The sequence below is a fragment of the Taudactylus pleione genome, unplaced genomic scaffold (assembly GCF_031769625.1).
Source record: "Taudactylus pleione unplaced genomic scaffold, aTauple2 ptg001086l, whole genome shotgun sequence".
Taxonomy (NCBI): domain Eukaryota; kingdom Metazoa; phylum Chordata; class Amphibia; order Anura; family Myobatrachidae; genus Taudactylus; species Taudactylus pleione.
The window spans coordinates 289954-308871 of record NW_028285487.1 but is presented as its reverse complement, the minus strand read 5'-3'; the positions used below and the strand labels follow the sequence as shown (position 1 = coordinate 308871).

At 44.9% G+C, this 18918-nt stretch overlaps 1 protein-coding gene across 1 annotated transcript in view; it reads left to right on the top strand.

The window, feature by feature from the left end:
* The window catches only part of LOC148453791 (interleukin-10 receptor subunit beta-like), a 42635-nt gene extending 26228 nt beyond the window's left edge, over positions 1-16407 (top strand). Inside the window, exons 3-7 of the mRNA XM_088461675.1 lie at positions 5531-5691; positions 7433-7578; positions 8731-8875; positions 11990-12144; positions 12859-16407. Coding sequence (XP_088317801.1) covers positions 5531-5691; positions 7433-7578; positions 8731-8875; positions 11990-12144; positions 12859-13017 — 766 coding nt within the window. The 3' untranslated portion in view covers positions 13018-16407. The remainder of the gene's footprint in view (positions 1-5530; positions 5692-7432; positions 7579-8730; positions 8876-11989; positions 12145-12858) is intronic.
* Positions 16408-18918: the final 2511 nt, after the last annotated feature.

Here is an 18918-nt window from a genome sequence, read left to right as displayed (position 1 = left end):
CCATCATGATGGCCATGACCTTTGTGAATACTCTTGGTGCCGACGAAAGGACCGAAAGGAAGGTCCTGCAGAAGGTCGTCTAGGAGGGGGAGCCGCAGATGGTAGGTAAGTGGATTTCCAACCAGTAGCCTGTGAGATCCACTTATCTAACGCCGTCCCGAAAAGAACTTCCCCGGTGAAAGGAAGAGCTTCTACTGCTCTCTTGGGCTCTGCATCTGCGTGCCATTGACGCAGCCAAAGGGCTCTTCTGGCTGATATAGCTAAAGCCGAAGATCTAGCAGAAAGACCACGTATGTCCTTAGAAGCTTCCCCAAGGAAAGCGGCTGATTCTGCAATCTGCTCAGCCAGCTGAATAAGATCTTCAGTCTGCGTTCCTGTCCTGAGACCCTCTGCAAGTTGTGTAGCCCAGGCTTCGACAGCCTTGTTTACCCAACAGCTAACCAGTGCTGGATGCAGTGATACTCCTGCCACTGTATATATGGATTTTAGCGTGTTTTCCAGCTTTCTGTCGGAGGACTCCTTTAAGGAAACAGCCCCAGGTACAGGAAGCACTGTCTTTTTATACTGAGGTATCTACAGCTGGGGGAGTTTCGCATAATTTCCTACTATCTGGTGGAAATGGATAATAAGATAAAAATTTCTTAGAGCTTTGAAACCTCTTATCAGGGTGTTTCCACGCTGAGGTTAGGATATCATCCAACTCCTCTGAAGCTGGGAAAGTGACAGCCTGTCTAAATCTCTTACCAAAAATAGACTGTTTAGAAGTCACTTCTGAGTCCTCTATATGTAAGGCCAGGTGTACTGCAGTGATTACTGCATCTACGCCCTGATATTGGTTCTGATTCATCAGGAAACTGAACCTCTTCTTGAACCTCGCCCTCTTCTGGTTCCTGCGCTTCCTCGTTATCCGAATCATCCCAATGTAAGGGATTCTGGATAAGTCTCTTATTAGGGACATTATATGACGAGGCAGCAGTGGGTGCCTGGGACATAACTTTAGTAAGTCCCTCCACAGATTTGGCTAAAGAATGTGCCCAATCTGGTTCAGGTGATCTCTGTCTGATCACTTCCCTGTCTCTGCGAGCTGCTTCAAGCTCCTAAGGACAGTTTTGTCATAACAGAAGTTATTTGATCAGACCATAACGACTGGGATGGTGTGTCGGCAGCCTGCGGCTGAGACACACACTTGTCACACAGCAAAGAAGAGTTAGACTGTTCTTGTGTGAACTTCTCTGCACATTTTTTGCATGAGAATGATTTTTGTGCAGCTTTAGATTCTTTGGAACCCATGCTGCAGCACTCTGTCACACACACCACACACATACACACAGTAGGAGAGAGGACAGATACAGAGACCACACAGTATCAAAGAGGGGGCAGAGAGGGAGATTGCTATGCACCCTATGCAGCTCTATTAATAGAGCTATAAACAGCCTTAAAAAGAACCCTTTTTACTGGCCTTTTTTGCTGAATTTGTGCAGTCTCCAGGAGCAGCCCTTCTTCTAAAATGGCCCCCCAGCGTCTACTGCAGATGCGCTGGGGTTGCTGGGAGGCAGGAGCAGAAGACGGACTTAAGCTCCGCCTCCTCTGCTATAGCGCCTTTCCAGCGCAAGCGGATGCTGCTCCTATGTTTACCCGCCTGACTAAGTCCTGGCTCTCCCGCAAATCGGGGAACCAGGATGCACTGACCTTGAACCTGCTATGGCTGCCGGCGGCGGGATTTGTGCTAGGGGAAAGCCTGCGACGAGCGGGCATCCAGCGCGTCTAGGGCTCCCCAGAGACTGAGGTCTCTTTAGCTGGAGATCTCAGCGTGGACCGCAGGCTGTAGCGGTGAGGTCTCCCCGGCAGCTCCAGCGGTGCAGACAGGCAGGGGCAGTTGGCTGCCTGTCTGTATCCTCAAATGGATTTCTTTCTTTGTTTTGTAGTGTGCCTACTGGAGCATAGGTCCAGCTCCCAGGGCACAAATTTTAGACTGACCTGGGGGGGTATAGAGGGGGTGGAGCTAGCCACCATTCAAGTTTTTTTTTTATTAAAGGTGCCAGCTCCCAGCTAACCCACTTCTATACCCCATTGTACTGAGGCTCCAGTGTCCCCTAGTGGATGAAGGAGAAACAATACGGAAGTCAGGTACATATAATCCTGGTGGGTAATTTAGGAAATCAGGAAATGGCAATAGCAAAAATATATATACAGTATATAGGCCAGGCCAACTTCTTCCTTCCAGGCCCTCTCCCAGATAGATATGTGCCCCAATGCCTCGTCTGTAAAAATTAAAATTGGGGCCCAGCACTACCCAGAGGTGACTCTCTCACCCCTAATCTAGGTTTTTTTCTTTTGGTATTGAGCCTTTAGCATCCAGGATAAGAAGCCATTCCAATATTACAGGTTTCCATATAGGCTCACACCAATACAAATGTTCTCTTCTCAGACGATGTGTTGCTAACTCCAACCAATAAGCCATCCTCTCTCCCAATTTTTTTTTCCAAGATCTAGACAAATACAGTTCCCTATCAGACTATAGCTGCATACACACACAACGATTTAGTTTAATGAACGATTTTAGTAAACAATTTTTTCCCTTGAAAAAATTAACTAAAATCGTTTACTAGAGTAGTTCATTTACTAAATGTAATGAACGATTTTTATGAACTACAAACGATTTTTGCATATTAACTTAATGAAAATCGTTGAGTTGACAAGTCTGACTGAACTACATACTACAAACGTGAACGCGCATGAACAATAATCGTTCATCGTTTGACTCAGAAAGTGAACGATTTTTTTTAAACGATATCGTTTAACGATATCGTTTAACGATAATCATTCAAAAAATCGTTGTGTGTGTAGGCACCTTTAGAAATTAACAATTCCAGCCTAGGAACCCTAACACTCTACCTTCCCCCCACACTGAACAAAGTTCTTCGAAATTAACTAGGGACACCTAAATTCAAAGAATATACGCAACTATTTCAATGTATCTGTCCCCTACTGATTATAAACAGGATTTAAATTCTTGGCTATACCTTTATATCTCGCCGGTATGCAGGATAAATGCAATTAAAATAAGCGTCTATCCCCGGTTGCTCTGCCCTTTCCAATCCCTTCAAAATAAATTTGCTGCAATATATTTGGGAAGACAAAACCCCTAGATATTGTAGAAAGATTCTGTCAAAAGCCTCTTTACCAGCAGGAAGATCTAGCCTTCCTCCAATTAGGAAATGTAAAACCACGCAGCTAAGCCACCTAAGCTCAGGTCACTCAAGCCACGAGTTGAAAAAAAAATGGATGAAATGAAAAAACCCCTCCTGGCGCAGGACTACCGGAACCCTTATCCTTCCATCCCAGAGATTTTTGGAACAGGCCTATGAAATCCCGACAGTTACATTTACACTTCTCTTATTTTAAGCTAGCGCCATATAATTATCCACCCACCCAAATTTGGCAACACCCCATGGTCCTTTCCCTGGGAACTTGCCTAGATTTTCAGTGCTGCTCTGAAGATGCTCCTCCGTATCTTAGGAGGCTTCCCCCCCACCCACCTTTTGCTGAACTACAGGAGAAATACGGACTTGCTCCAGCTCCTTTTTTCTTTTATCAATTTCTCCAAATTAAGAACTTGGGGCCTGATTCAGAGCTGCTCGTAAGCGGCCTCTCGTTCGCTCTGAGCGATGTTTGCCCAACTGCGCATGCGTACGGATCGGTATACGAATGCGCGAACCAGTCAGTGCGGTCGAAATTCATGTGCTCGCAAAATAGCGAATGCCTGATAATTTGAGTGACAGAATGAGGCGTATGTGGGTGGTAACAGGGGAAGGTGCTTGAAAACGGGAAGTGGAGATCAGAGCGCAGGCGTGCTTAAAGGTCAAAACGGGCGTTTTATGGGTGTGCATAATTAAAACAGCAGCGTCATTGACCACGTCACTGGGTTATTTTATAGCCAGAACTGCTCGCAAGATTGTGGTAGCAAAAACCACCCACAAGAATAGTGAGCAGTTCATACGCTGGTCGATGTACTCGATTAATCTAATAAATAGCGGACATGACGTAGGATGCGAGCGGCCAGGGGGCGTATTTTTCCAAAAAACGACCGCAAGTTTTGTTCGCTCGTTCACACCTACTAGAGGCGTGAACAGACCGCAAAGAGCAAACTGTTCATTTGAATAGCCACCTCTATTTTCTGGACGAGCGAGCGCTAATTGCGTCCGGCTCTGAATCAGGCCCTTAATTCAACCACAGATGGAAGCATCTAAATTAAGAAGGTGTGAGACTGCATGATTCTGTATGTGGTGCGTAGATCACTCAAGCCAGGAATTCCGTACTCTACCACTTCGTGCTACACTGTCAACAACAAACATCTAACGCACGTGAGACCCTGTGAGATGGGACTTGCTACATTTGATGCACCCACTGACTCCTGACCTCTGCTGGAGGAATTGTCTCTCTATATCTCGGTTTTGCCATCTCATTTCTCAGGTGACAGATGTGCAAAGCCTCAGTAACGCAGCAATGCATCCGTTTCACATTCCTCGAACTAGGCAGTCAGTGGCCACCAGTACCTTGCTGGAACATGTAGTTCGACAGTACCAGACAGCAGCTCCCAGCGAATGTGCACTCCATTAAATGGGGAATACTTTTTGAGTGAGTGGCCCTTGATTTTAAGTAGTCTCCTGGCCACCACCTCTGCAGCACGGTTTTAGCAAATCCAAATTTCTGCTGGGTGGCTGGTGTGTGTTTTTTTTTTTTATTATTATTGTTTTACTAGTTTAGAAAAAAAAATATATATCTATATTAAAAACAAACTTAATTTGAAAAAAAAAAAAAAACTAAATAAACTGGGGAACACTTCGGGTGGAAAAACGTGTGCTAATTTTGCATAAGCGGACAGTTTATCCCAGTGGTCTCCAACCTGTAGCTCGTGGTCTTAATTTTGGTAGCTCACCTAACTGCAGTACTGCCGAGTCAACTAGAAGGAAGTGACCTCTGACGTGTGGCATGAAAGCGTTTGGTGGAGTCACAGAGAAGCACATTAGGTGATTGCCGTAACCTCTACAGCAATCGCCTGACGCACTTCCCCGTGGTTCCACCCGCGGCGTCTACGCTACAGTGGAGCGAGTGACTCCCGCCCAGTCCTGCCTGAAAATCACACAGCAGCCCTGCCTATATCTTTTGCTCCTCTACTAGCCGGTAATTAACAGTGAAATGTGCCTGTGCTTAAATTGTATGTACAAACTACAACAATATCACTGTAATAATTAAATGCATTTTTATTTTCTGTTAAACATTTTTTTTCTTTTTTTTTTTTTTAATTTTCATTAAATTACCTTCAATTGTTCGGTTATTAGCCAGATTTTTTTTTTTTTTTACACAATTTTAGTAGCTCTTCGGGAGGTTTAATTTTTCCAAAGTAGCTCACACCTCAATTAACGTTGGAGACCACTGGTATTGTGAAAGATTGACCCTGTCCCATGTTTGGTGTTTTCTCATGGGCAGTTGTATAAGGCGGCTGTATCTGTGTGTGTGTGTGTTACAGGTACAATGACCATCGTATACTGTGTGCAAACATCAGCGAGACACAGTGCGACTTTACACACATAAATCGGCTTTGGAGAGGTACGCTGAAGGTCCAGGCTCAGCTGGGAGCGCAGAGGTCTGCCTGGAGCCAGACACCCGTTTTCCAAGCAAGTAAAAACAGTAAGTAGATACCGGATTATTCTTCATGTACCCTTTCTCCTTTATCAACATGCAGCAAGACGGCAGAGAAAAGGAGCAACTCTGTCTAATTAGTGTGCTGTCCTTGTGAGATCCATGCAGAGGTGAAGGCAAATTGGCCATAGATGCTCTGGCATTACGTGAACGCAACTAAATTCGCTGGAGCGCACCCGCCCCCTATCCGCGCAATTCAATTGATTGTTGTCGTCGTTCGCTTTTATTTATAAGTTTTCACAGGGGTTCTTTTCTCAAAACAAAATAGAAAAGAAGTAACAAACTGCGATGTGTCAACTTGCAAATATACATAACTATAGCAATACTGTGACAGTGTCTTATAATGAAGACTTAATGTATTCAATATAACAATCAGTAAAATGCAATTAAAAACACAAAGGGGCTGGATTCGGAGGTGGGAGTCAAGCACCTGGACACGTCATGCTGCACCAGAAGGGGGGCAGATGCATTTATGTGTGTGCATGCAGGGTAAATACTGGCTGCTGTTGCATGTAGCCCGCAAATGTCGGACAGCTCTTTTGTTACTCTGCCATTTAGATCTGAGTTTGGCCACTCCCCTCTCTGCACATGTGACGTCTCCCCCAGCTGCAGGGCAGCGCGGCTTTACCAAGGTGCACAGTTATTTGCTCTTTTTTGCTTTACTGCCACCTCAGAATGATGCCCGTAGCATTCCCCCTACTCATTATAAATTCCATTAGCCAGTATCTGTGTCCCAGTCAGTGCAGTGACAAATAACCTTTATTTCTCCAAGGTGCAGGTACGTGTAAAACTGCTTTTGCCAGTTTAGGATCATGTCAGTGTAAACTAATCAGTGTTGAGACAATATATCTTACGGACACTTTCCGGCATGAAGCAGCCTCCCGCAGTTTTCTGAGCTTTATCCGTTGATATCCGGCTTATAAGCAAAGTTCTAGTTGACTTTTCAATCCAAAATGCAGTTGCAGTAGCAGTAACTATCAGTGGGAGATTTAATGCGGCACTCACTGGGTCTCCAAATATAGTGCAGCTACCGGGCGGGTTTCAGTGAACAATATGAGCGGTAGAATTCCGTGCTTTAGGTTCCGGGCTAGTTTTTGTTGACGGAGACTTTTCCCAAAGGATCAGCACACAGTGTCCAGAAGGATTCTGTAGAGCCATAGTACAGTGTGCAGAGGTCCTTATTATGTAGAGACTGTAAAGAGTTGAGGACCCTGCTCTTACCAGCTTACATTACTATAGGGGATATGGATGGACACAATAGAAGAAGGCGGCAGAGATTGCGGCGTTAGGTGGAGAGACATTGTACAGGTCCTCCTGTTACTTCCAGATTCTGAGCGCCTCTTAAGCGTGTGTGTGTGTGTGTGTATGTATATATATATATGTATATGTGTGTGTATATGTGTATGTGTGTGTGTAATATATATATATATATATATATATATATATATATATATATATATATATAATGGGTTTAATATCCCACCCAATAGGATTGTGTACAACATCGCCGCCTAATCGGATGGTTGGTTAGATGAAAATAAAGAGCAGTATTAAAAAGAGAGATATAAATATTTTTGTGTTTCCTGTCTGCACATGTGCCTTTATTGGGTAAATCCTGCCTGACTGTAGCGTGCTGCTCGGCCTCAGCCTGTGCTGGTGATAGCACCCTGTAGGGAGAGATTTCTGCATGTACAATATTACGCATTCACAGTGTTGTTCTTCTCTGCAGCAACAATAGGTCCCGTGACGTCTCTGATCCTCATTTCCGATTCGAGAAAGCTGGAAGTAGACTTTTCCCCCCCTTTTACACCGATACCCAAAGAATGGAAGATGACTTACCGGCTGTATTACTGGAAGGAACATACCGGAGAGAAGGTATGACATTCTGATCTAGATTATCTCCTCTAACTATTCCGTACCTTCATGTGGCACAGTGTTATTAGTGACTCCTCCTCAACACGTGACTTCTTTTAAAAGTAATTAATGTGTGTGTGTATATGTGTGTAAAAGTGTGTGTGTATATATATATATATATATATATATATATATACATATATACATATACACACATAGAACCGACTAAAGGAACAATAGGTCCAGATATTTTTATGCACGATCCAGAGGAATTTCATATCACACGTGTACCTGGGCCCGTGTGGCTGGCTGTATGTATGTGCTGGGCCCGTGTGGCTGCCTGTACATGTGTCACTGGGCCCGTGTGGCTGCCTGTACATGTGTCACTGGGCCCGTGTGGCTGCCTGCACATGTGCACTGGGCCCGTGTGGCTGCCTGTACATGTGTCACGGGGCCCGTGTGGCTGCCTGTACATGTGTCACTGGGCCCGTGTGGCTGCCTGTACATGTGTCACTGGGCCCGTGTGGCTGCCTGCACATGTGCACTGGGCCCATATGGCTGCCTGTACATGTGTCACTGCGCCCATATGGCTGCCTGTACATGTGTCACTGGGCCCGTGTGGCTGCCTGTACATGTGCACGTCACTGGGCCAATATGCATGGTCATTATTCAGGTGAGTGTGTGTATTATAGGATGTGCCTGTTACTGAACTTAATTTATTAGGTTAGTTGATTATTTATGGTGTTATGCAGAGCTGCAGTGAAACTGGTTAAACCGTTTGATTTGTTTTTTTAAATACGTCTATTTATGAATCTTTCAAATATGCAAAGCTGGGCACACACTATAAGATCTATGGTACGGATCGTGCAGTGTGTACACCCGATTGCACCTGCACAACAGTCATTCATCTCATCGCCCCATCTGCTGTTCTGCACCACAGAATGGACGATGCAATGAAGGAACTTGTGCTGTTACATGCAGCATGGAACGACCCATCGCGCCGCGGTACACCGGATTGTGCAGTGTGTACGGCGTGTGCGCTGTATCGTTACATGGCACCGCCGCTGGGTACATACATGGTGATCATGTGGTAGGGTTATTGACTAAAGGAGCAATCTCAGCAGATGTGTGAACCTAAGTACAGTGTGACTGTTCTCATTCCTGATATTTTAGAAAGAAGTTGATCTTGGCGTAAGGACGAGCTACATCCTGAGAAAGCTGGAGCCATGGACCAAGTACTGTGTACGGGTGACGTCTTCTACTGATTATATAGATGGGCAAATGAGTGATACCTTATGTGACACCACAACGGATACAGGTAATTTCACATGCACCTTCAGCACTCACTGAGGCACTTAATAGGACTGTCCCCATACCTGGGTATTATTTGTCACCTTCTCACGGCCCCAATATTGGGACATATCACCTCTAGCAGGGTGACAGTGCAAGGAGGGGGGACTGGTTTTCCCACGGTCTTGGGCCATCAAGGCTAAAAGGCTGAAGAATCTCAGCATGTCTATGGCGCAGTGAATGAAGGGCCCTGGGGACAGACCTCTGAGGAGCAGGATATGGAGCCTGGGGTAGTGGATGAGACACTTTATCTAAGAGCTGACAACCATTTAAAGTCCTAACTGTTTGAAAGGTTACGGATGTTGTAGATTATTTTCCTGTGTTCTACATTGCCGTCTGCTACAAGCCGGTGAACAGATTGAGTAATGCCTAAATGCTCACAACACAAATTTTATTATAGATACAGATTTGAAAATTTGCAGTAAAATACTTTGAAGTCTTAGTAACAGAATGACTACTCAAAAAATTCACCATCTGCCCTCAAACATTTTCTCTACCTCTCAATCCAAGCTGTGAATCCACTTTGGAAAAATTCCAGTGGTTGGTGTATGACCCAGGAACGTATGGCGTTTTTAACAACCTCTATGTCTTCAATATGTTGACCCCGTAGACAGTGTTTGAGGGGGCCAAACAGATGAAAGTCAGAAGGGGCCAAATCAGGACTGTATGGTGGATGTGGCATTATTGCCCACCCCATTCTGGCAATGGATGCAGATGTTGCCATCGAAGTGTGAGGTCTGGCATTGTCGTGGTGTAAGTTGACATTTGACAGTGGAATTGTTGACCTTTTTTTGCGGATGGCTTCTTTCAACTTCTTAAGTGTAATAATGTGTCGATCACTGTTGATTGATTGGTTTGGTTCCAAGTAATCGATGAGAATGACACCTCGGCAATCCCAGAAGAATGTGGCCATGACTTTGTTAACGGATTGCTGTGATTTAAACTTTTTTGGCCTAGGTGAACTTAGGTGTTTCCATTGCTTTGATTGGGCCTTTGTTTCTGGGTCATAAAGGAATACCCAGCTCTCATCTCCCGTAATGACATTTTCCAAAAACCTCTCAGGGTTGGCTTCAAAAGGTCATTGCACACTTCCACCCTGTGGGCCTTATGATCCCTGGTTAATTGCTTTGGAACCCATTTAGCACACACTTTACGATATCCCAAATCATTGATGAGTGTTTCTGCAGTGCCATGGCTACATTCAAGGTCATCACTGACATCTCTGATGGTCACACAATGGTCTTTCTGAATCATGGCATCGACTGTGTGTTGGTTCTCTGCTGTCACTGCTGTTGATGGTCTGCCACCACGAGGTTTGTCGCACACAGACGATTCTCTTGATTGAAAACGCTTCATCCACCTTCTGACATTGCTATAGTCACTTGTACGCTCACCATACACTTTATTCAGTCCTCTGTGGATTTCTGTAGCACTGCAGCCTTCTTTCTCCAGAAATACAATGACGGCTCTTTGTTTCCTCTTGGATTCCATGGTATTTCTTGAACTATCTAAACAAAACTACATATATAGTTAGCAGACATATTAAACTACAAACTGACAAAGTTTCAGATAAATGTTGCTTATTATTTCAGAGTTATGAGCATTTAGGAATTACTTTTTGGACAACCCTCGTACAGTACTGTATATATTGTCTCAGCCGACTGTCCATGCTAAACAGCTGTCTCTCTACAGCCCCACCCACTTATCATTAACTCCGCCCTTTTCAAGTGTACTCGCATCACCTTTCAGCCTAATGGCCATTTGCACAATTTTTTTTCCTCTTCCTTTTTGTATTTGTCTAATGTAAATATTTAAAGTAGAATATCTCATTTAAAATCCTGTTCTCTGGGGAGCAGTGCAGCTTGCCCTCCGATCTGTGCGTTGCATACAGTCATCCTTATATAATATCTTACTGTCCTCTCCAGAGCGATAAACATAAACCGCTCGGTGATATAAGAGGTTTGTCTGCATGCAGAAGGCGGAAACGCACAGCGATGATCAGATCTCTCTGCAAAAACCATGCACTTGTTGTTGTCTTTTAAAAAAAACTTTGAATAGAAATACCGTTTATCAGATTTGCTCGCACTTTTCCCGGTTTAGCAAAACGCACAAGGTACCAGTGATGTAACAAAAAGGATTTGATATAATCAGTGACCTAGTGCATTCTGGGGCTAATGCAGGGCTGTTGGCTTAATTGGACTTAAATTACTTACTTATTGGACTTAATGATCAGCGTGTATTTGCTCTGCAATGTAAAAGGTGCAAAAGATAAGCCTCATTGGTCGTATGTGCGTGTTCCTGAAGGTCTGCGGGAGCTGCATTTGTGCAAACATGTCTTTACTGTATTCGCCCTGCGTTACAATGCACCTTCACTCCCCTGTCCACCCTTTTCAGGTCCTGACGGGCGTAAGTGGCAGAATTGCACGAGCCTGCATCAATGCATGTGTGTGTGTGTGTGTGTGTGTGTGCGCATACCATCCCTTTCTAACCATGCAAATTCACAGCGTATATATGCAACGCAAACTGGCGCACTGTATCCGCTCCTCTGCGTGATGTAACTAACACTTGTATACCACTGGTTCCCTAAATCCTCCATGCACCCTAACAGTCCAGGTTTTAAGGATATCCATGCTTAAGCACAGGTCAGTTTCGGTATACCATCTGTGCTCAGTCATGGATTTCCTTAAACCTGAACGGTTAGTAGTGTTCATTCTAGCACCCTGCACCTATCACAACCCGTGCAGTTCCTCTTTCCTGCCTGGTGTGTCGCTCTCTGCTCTGGTGCTTCTAACACACTCTGCTCTGTATATCAGAAGTTTGTTGCATCAACTGAGTGTGCTAGAAGCACCAGAACAGAGTGTGGCCCCCAGGCAGGAAAGAGTAACTGCACAGGTTGTGATTGGTGCAGGGTGCTAGAATGAACACTACTGTTAGGGTTCCCCGAGGACTGAGTTTGGGAAACCCTGGGTATAGAACATTGGGTTCCTGATATCACAAAAAGACGCATAAATTCATGGTTCTGTACATATTATTGCCTCTGATAAACCATGTAAGTGTGGCTGTGTCTTTTTTTGTTTTTCAGAACTCACGACCTTGCAGCTGGTGATGATTATAGTTTTCAGTTTCTTAGGCTTTGGCGTGTGTGCGGGAGGCGCGTATCTGATGCACAAAAGAAGCTGCCTTCTACTCAAGCATTTGCTGTACCCCCCCTTTGAGATGCCATCCCACATGCAGGAGGTGAGTACCTGTGTATATGTCACTATATAGGGATGAAATGTTGGTGCACTCTGATAGGAACACTGTGAGGAGATGGAAGGGGAGGGGTGGGGGAGTACAGATACCCAAGCCAGGGACTCTGTAGGGGATGGGTACAGGATCCCGGCGATCGGGCTGCCAGTGGTCAGAATATTACCAGCGGCACTCCGACATTCACCATCCCGGTATAAGTAGGTAAGCATGCTAACCCTAACCCCTCCCCCACCCGGCAGTCTAATCCTTACCCTCTCCCCCCTTCCGCATCCTAACTACCTCCCCCTGGTGCCTAACCCTCTCCCCCCTTCCAGCCTGACCCTCTACCGCCTTCCGCAGCCTAACCCTCCCCCATAATCCTTATACTATCCGTAATACCGGGTCAGGATTATAACTACATCCCCTCTAAAAGAGCCCAGGAGTGCAAAGGAGGCATGAACAATGGGAATCTACGCCCCAATTGGGTGTGACTGTGTCTTCCACAGTGACCACACCCCCAGCCATACATTGGCCTGCCCTATGCCTCGACAACCCTGTAAGTACCATTAATTGCAGGGCCATAACAGGGCTTTTCTGCGCCCTGTGTGGTGGATCCTCTTATTGCGCACTACAAGCTTATCATAGTGGATCTATACCCGTCACCGGTCCGGGTACAAGATGCTGTACCATATAAACATTAATACATGTTCCTATGTCTTCCAGTTTTTACAGGATCCTCCTCAGCATGCATATGTGGAAAATGGCAAGCCTAATGATAACGAAGATCTGTATGATGAACTTTGCCTTGTGGAATTAGAGTGTTATCAGGAAGTTAATGAAACGGTTACTGAGGAAAGACGGGAGTGTTCTGAGAAAACCTGAGAGGGCTGGGGGTGACAGAAAGGACAGTATGGCTTACAGCTTAGCATAGGAAATGCTATGCGAGTAATGGGATTGCAGCACAAGTGATCAATGCATCACATACATGGCGTACTCGGCAGGCAAGTGATTACCGCCTTGGCTGGAGGAACAGGTGACCTGTGGCCATCCAAGAATTCCACGCAAACATTCTACACGTCATCATTGCACTCGCACACTGGAATCAGACAGCGCTGTACAAATGATGCTGGTGTCGTATTCATTTGTTTCAGGAGCTACTTTCCTGTTAAGTTAAACCATGTAAGAAAAAGATGCTGAGAACTAACCTTAGCCAACTGCGAGTGAGAGATTCTCGCGTTGCTTGGACCACATCAGTCTCGCACACATTACGGTCTGGGGCAGAAAGGAAGCCAACAATTCGGGTGGTGGTCGTGTATTTCCTGCTAACTACAGATTTGGCAAAAGTGACTAACACAGATCTTTTTTTTTTAATGAAAGAATTGGAGGTGTTGTGCCAATGGCGAAACTTCGCTTTTGCACTTTATTCATTTATATGCACCCCATGGACAAGCCATACCCACTTGTATCGCATGATTCATTGTGAAATTGATGTGTAACGGCGAAGGCAAGGCGAAACGCGTCCTGTCAGGATGAACTTGTAAAATACCGTTTCGTTCTAACAGAAAACTGTATGGCATTATTTTATTTAATACTTCTGTAAAAAATATTCAAACTGCCAATGTTTTATACATATTGTATTTCATTTGAAAGGTGATTGCGGAATTTCAGTTAAGTTTACATTAATGGATCAAAGTTTATAGAGAGAACTGACGGTGTTACGTTTTCAGTAAATTAAAATGAGTTCAGAGGATAACGGGTGTGATATAGAAGATCGAATTAGTCTAGCTAGATACTCAATAGCTCGACAACAGATGGTAGACAGACAACAGGTCAACAGGGACCAAAGGTAGACACAAAAATGATTCACACTTTTTTTTTTTAAGTATTTTATTTTTTTGTAATTTATTCCTAATCTTTACCCTAACCCTCCCTCTGGTGCCTAACTCTCCCCATAGTGCCTAACCCTAACAATGTTGAAAAAGCATGTGTCGACCATTTGTCCCTGTTGACCATTTGTCAGTCAATATTTTGTCTCAGTCAATAGATCGACAGTCTGTCTAGACACTGTCCATCTTAAATCCGGATACCCCAATTAACACTATGATCCCTAATCAAGGATTCCATTTGAAAGGTCAAAACCAAATGGTTGACAGTCTATAGGTTGACACGTACAAAATGTAGACACAAAGAAGGGCAACATGGGTTTAGTTCGACAGGTACAAATGGTCGACGTGGGGATGGATGACACACACACGCAAAAAAAGATAGCCGCATTTGTTTTATTTTTTTATTGTTGGTTAGGCACTAGGAGGGCCGGTTAGGTTTAGGCACTTACCCCGACATTTAGGGTTAGAAAACAAGTGTCGACCATTTTTTTGTCGCCCAATCCCATGTCAACCTTTTGAAACTGTCAACTTTTTGTACAGGTCGACCTACATCCATGTCGGTCTATTACGTGTCGACATTTTGCAAATGTCAACCTTTTTGACTTAACCATTTGGTGTCGACCTTTTTAGTGTCGATCTATTGAACCACACCCATTTTACAAGCGATTTACCTGTGGCCAAAGATTTTGCTTTTCCTATCCATTCATACAAGTCACACCCAGTTATGTGATGTATCATTATACTGGATGAACGTGCGCTGCCATATTATTTCTGTATAATGCACGAAAAAGAATAATCATTTGTTTTATGCAAGAACTGAAGAGATTTGAATTTGGACCCTCAATAAACAGCGTAGACGTGGTATTAATCCCAAGTTATAAGTACACTATACAGGTTAAGGCCTTAATAGAATGCGTTAATCACTTTAAATTAATCTAACACCACAATCTCAGGACAAACGTTTTCTTTTTTTTTTTTTTACTGTGAATAAAGTGCTAAAACCTTATTTAGATTTTAGAAAGTGCAGACAGAAAGTGAAAATGCTCAGATTGTACTCATAGATAATAAAATGGGTAAGAGTTGGGTTAAAGGTCAGGAGACATTGGGGCTCATTCAGACCCGCTCGCAAGCGCAAGCCCCGGAGCGAGAGAGAAATTCTCTCGCTCCGGGGTTCACTACAAAAGGGGCGGCTGTCGATGTTGATCAACAGCTCGCCCCGTTTTGTAGGCGGGCCGGGGGGGGGTTTCACAAACCTGAGGCATTCCCAAGCGAACGCTTGCTGTTTGTAGGCGGCCCCACTGACATCACCAGTGATGTCAGTGGGAGAGCTTCCGGCTCTATTAGAGCCGAAAGCTCTCTGGGGCTTGCAGCAGACGAGACCCTACCTCAAGGGTCTCGTGGCAAGCTGCGATGGTCTTGACCATCGCGACCATCAACTTGGTCACTCGCTAAGGCTGTGGGTGGTAACCCACAGCCTAGCGAGCAGCCAGGAGGCCGGATCTTTTTTGACATGCGTCCGCCCTCATTCACAGCGAGCGCTCGCATTTTGCAGGCGGCTCTGAATGAGGTCCATTGTCTTCAATGTACAGGGAAATGTTTTACAATATATTTCATATCTTTGATATCTTTCCCCAGATCGTAGATTTTTAATTGGGATCTCTGATTGTGGGGTTTGCCCAAAATGCAATGGCCCTGATGCCACATTCATGCATTGTATGTGGGATTGCCACTTATAAATTATTTCTGGAAACAGGTTAGACTATTCGCAATAACCTACCTCCTTAGTGATCTGCCTCTTTCATCAGAATGGACAGTTCTGGGATATATCCCCTTACAACCAATATGGTGCAGGAAAGTAAGAGGTTGATGCTTAGAATTTCTGCAGTAGCTCGTAAGAGTATATTACACCAGTGGATTCACGGGGAACCGCCATCCATACAATTGTTCAAACCAAAAATGTTCCACGTATTCCACAGGGACTGGTTAGAGGCCTCATTACACAAGGAAGAGCGTACTGAAAAATGTTTTCACATCTGGGAGCGGTTTAATGGATTCTCTATCAGGGGACCTTCAAAATCAATTACATAAATGTTTTCACTCCACAAGTTGGTACAAAACCAGATTGTTATTGGGAGATGCGCCAATTACTATGCAAACAACAACGGTTCCTTAGTTTTTACTTGGTTGATGTGCCAACCGCGCCTATTGATTTTAATTTGATTTTGAGCTCTGATTTTATTATGTCTCACTTTTTTTTTTTTTTTCTGTTTTGAGAAGTGATGTTGGTCTTGATCATATGTATTAACTACTTTATTTCTCAATTACACAATGTTATTTGTGACACTGTTGAAGAAAATATAAAATTTGTGTGCCATTTTCCAATGTTCCTTTCTGAAATAAAAATGAATAAAAAAATAAATAAATAATAATGGACAAGTGACGTTGTGTTGTAGCGGCACAGCTAAAGGACGCGAGAAGGACTGTTGTAGCGGCTCAGCTAAAGGACAGGTGAGGGAGTGTTGTAGCGGCACGGCTAAAGGACACAAGAAGGACTGTTGTAGTAGCTCGGCTAAAGGACGGGGGACTAAGTGTTGTAGTGGCACGCCTAAAGGATGCGAAAAGAATTGTTGTAACGGCACGGCTGAAGGACAGGAGTGTTGTAGGGTCACGGCTGAAGGACGGGAGACGGAATGTTGTAGCGTCACGGCTGAAGAACGGGAGACGGAGTGTTGTAGCGGCATGGCTGAAGGACAGAAGATGGAGTGTTGTAGCGTCACGGCTGAAGGACGGGAGACGGAGTTTTGTAGCGTCACGGCTGAAGGACGGGAGACGGAGTGTTGTAGCGGCACGGCTGAAGGACGGGAGACGGAGTGTTGTAGCGTCACGGCTGAAGGACGGGAGACGGAGTTTTGTAGCGGCACGGCTGAAGGAGGGGAGACAGAGTTTTGTAGCGGCACGGCTGAAGGACGGGAGACGGAATATTGTAGCATAACGGCTGAAGGACGGGAGACGGAGTGTTGTAGCGTCACGGCTGAAGGACGGAAGACGGAGTGTTGTAGCGGCACGGCTGAAGGACGGGAGACGGAGTGTTGTAGCGTCACGGATGAAGGACGGTAGGCGGAGTGTTGTAGCGTCACGGCTGAAGTGAATTACAGAAAATAGAGGGATGGACTTGAGTGTGTTTAATGTTTTACATCAAAAGGTAAATAATGCACAAGAGAGACAGACCCGCAAGCAGAATTTAGGACAAATGATGATGTAATGTGACAACAGAGATTATATGAAGGCCACTGACTAGCAGAGTGCAGCGTTGAGAAAAAAGCAAGGGGGGGAGGGGGTTATATTACCACTTTATACGTCACTGGTAAGACCTCACCCTGAGTCCTGTGCACAGTTTTGGAGGCCAAAGGGGCTGACTGTGAGTTGGGAGCAAAGCAATAAAAAGCAAGTAACTGTGCACCTGGGTAAAACCACATTAAAAAAACCTGCCCCCCCAGAGTGATTCAGATAAATGTATTTCATTCCCCCTGCAGTGCGGTTTGCCCAGGTCCAAAGTTACTCGCTCTTTTTTGTTTTGCCCCATATCAAATTCCGCCCCCATGGAGTAAATGTTACAGCCTGTGTGCAATGCAGGCACTGGCAAGTCTGGGCAGTGTTTTAAAGGGGCAATAATTTTTTAACCTTGGTTTTGACTTTTAAATGAATGTCCCTTTACAACATCGCCCTGCATCGCGCAGTCTATTACATTTACTCTATGGTCTTAGCGGAACATAATGCAAAGAACGACTACTGAAGTGGTGCATGGGCTGGATAGGGAAACTCAGGAGAGCGCTGGACCTGTAACGCTTAGAGGAAGCCGGGATATCGGCGATCAGGTGGACACCAAGTTCAGGATGGCAGTATTATATATAAATAACATGTAACCATAGAACAGAACCATCAGACTTCCATTACAGGTGTAATCTGTTGTTATAAGTTTGGTAAGGTATGAATAAAAGGTGCTCACACGTCAGGGCACCTCTTTGTGTCATCTTGTTCACGATCTCCTCCTGGTGAAACATTCAAAATACATTTTTCCTTAAAAACATTCTGTGTGCATACATGTACAGTGTCCCTATCTCCACCTGGGACTATGGCATTTTCTGGTACCCCTTGGGAGCCTCGTAGGTGTGGATGCTACACCCCAAACTGCTGACTCTGCAGACAGTGGCACATACATAAGATGTACGACGGCGAGGACACGCATCGACCATCGTACAGCATGCCAAACCACACACGATGTACACGATTGCTAAATCGTGCACATAGTGTAAAAAATCTTACAGTGTATGGGCCGCCTTACAGGAACAGCTGTACTGAATGCTAGCGCTTTTACTAGCCCCATAGTAGAGGTTGTGCTAGTACTTGTTACTACAAGGCCTTTATGTTGCAGCCTTCTATAGGTCTTTTATTTCTAATTATTGTGCTTTCTTTGGGATTATTTTAGAAATGTTTTTTTGATTGTTCTGAAATAGCTGTTTTCTTCTTCAGGGTCCATAGGGGGTCCACAGGGTTGGCCTTGGGTTATAGCTGGATCTGGACCTTCGGGCACCACGCAGTTAAAGCTTTAGCTGCTCCCAGGAGGCACTGGGTCCATTCTTCTCTATACCCCGCCCCGAAGCCACAGGCACCTCTGTTTAAGTTGGTGCCCGGCCGGAGCCGGGTCACCCTTAGCGCAGGGGGGGCCCCTAAGCTTATTTTAAGAGGTTTTTTTTATTTCATTTTATTTTATTTCTTTTTTCTAACTCTTCCGAGTGGCAGCGTCAGACTGTCCATTGGACGTCCAAGCTGCCGCTCCTACACCCCGCCGGCGCCACGACGCCAGTACAGATCTGGGGATCGCGGTGTGACCTCAGAG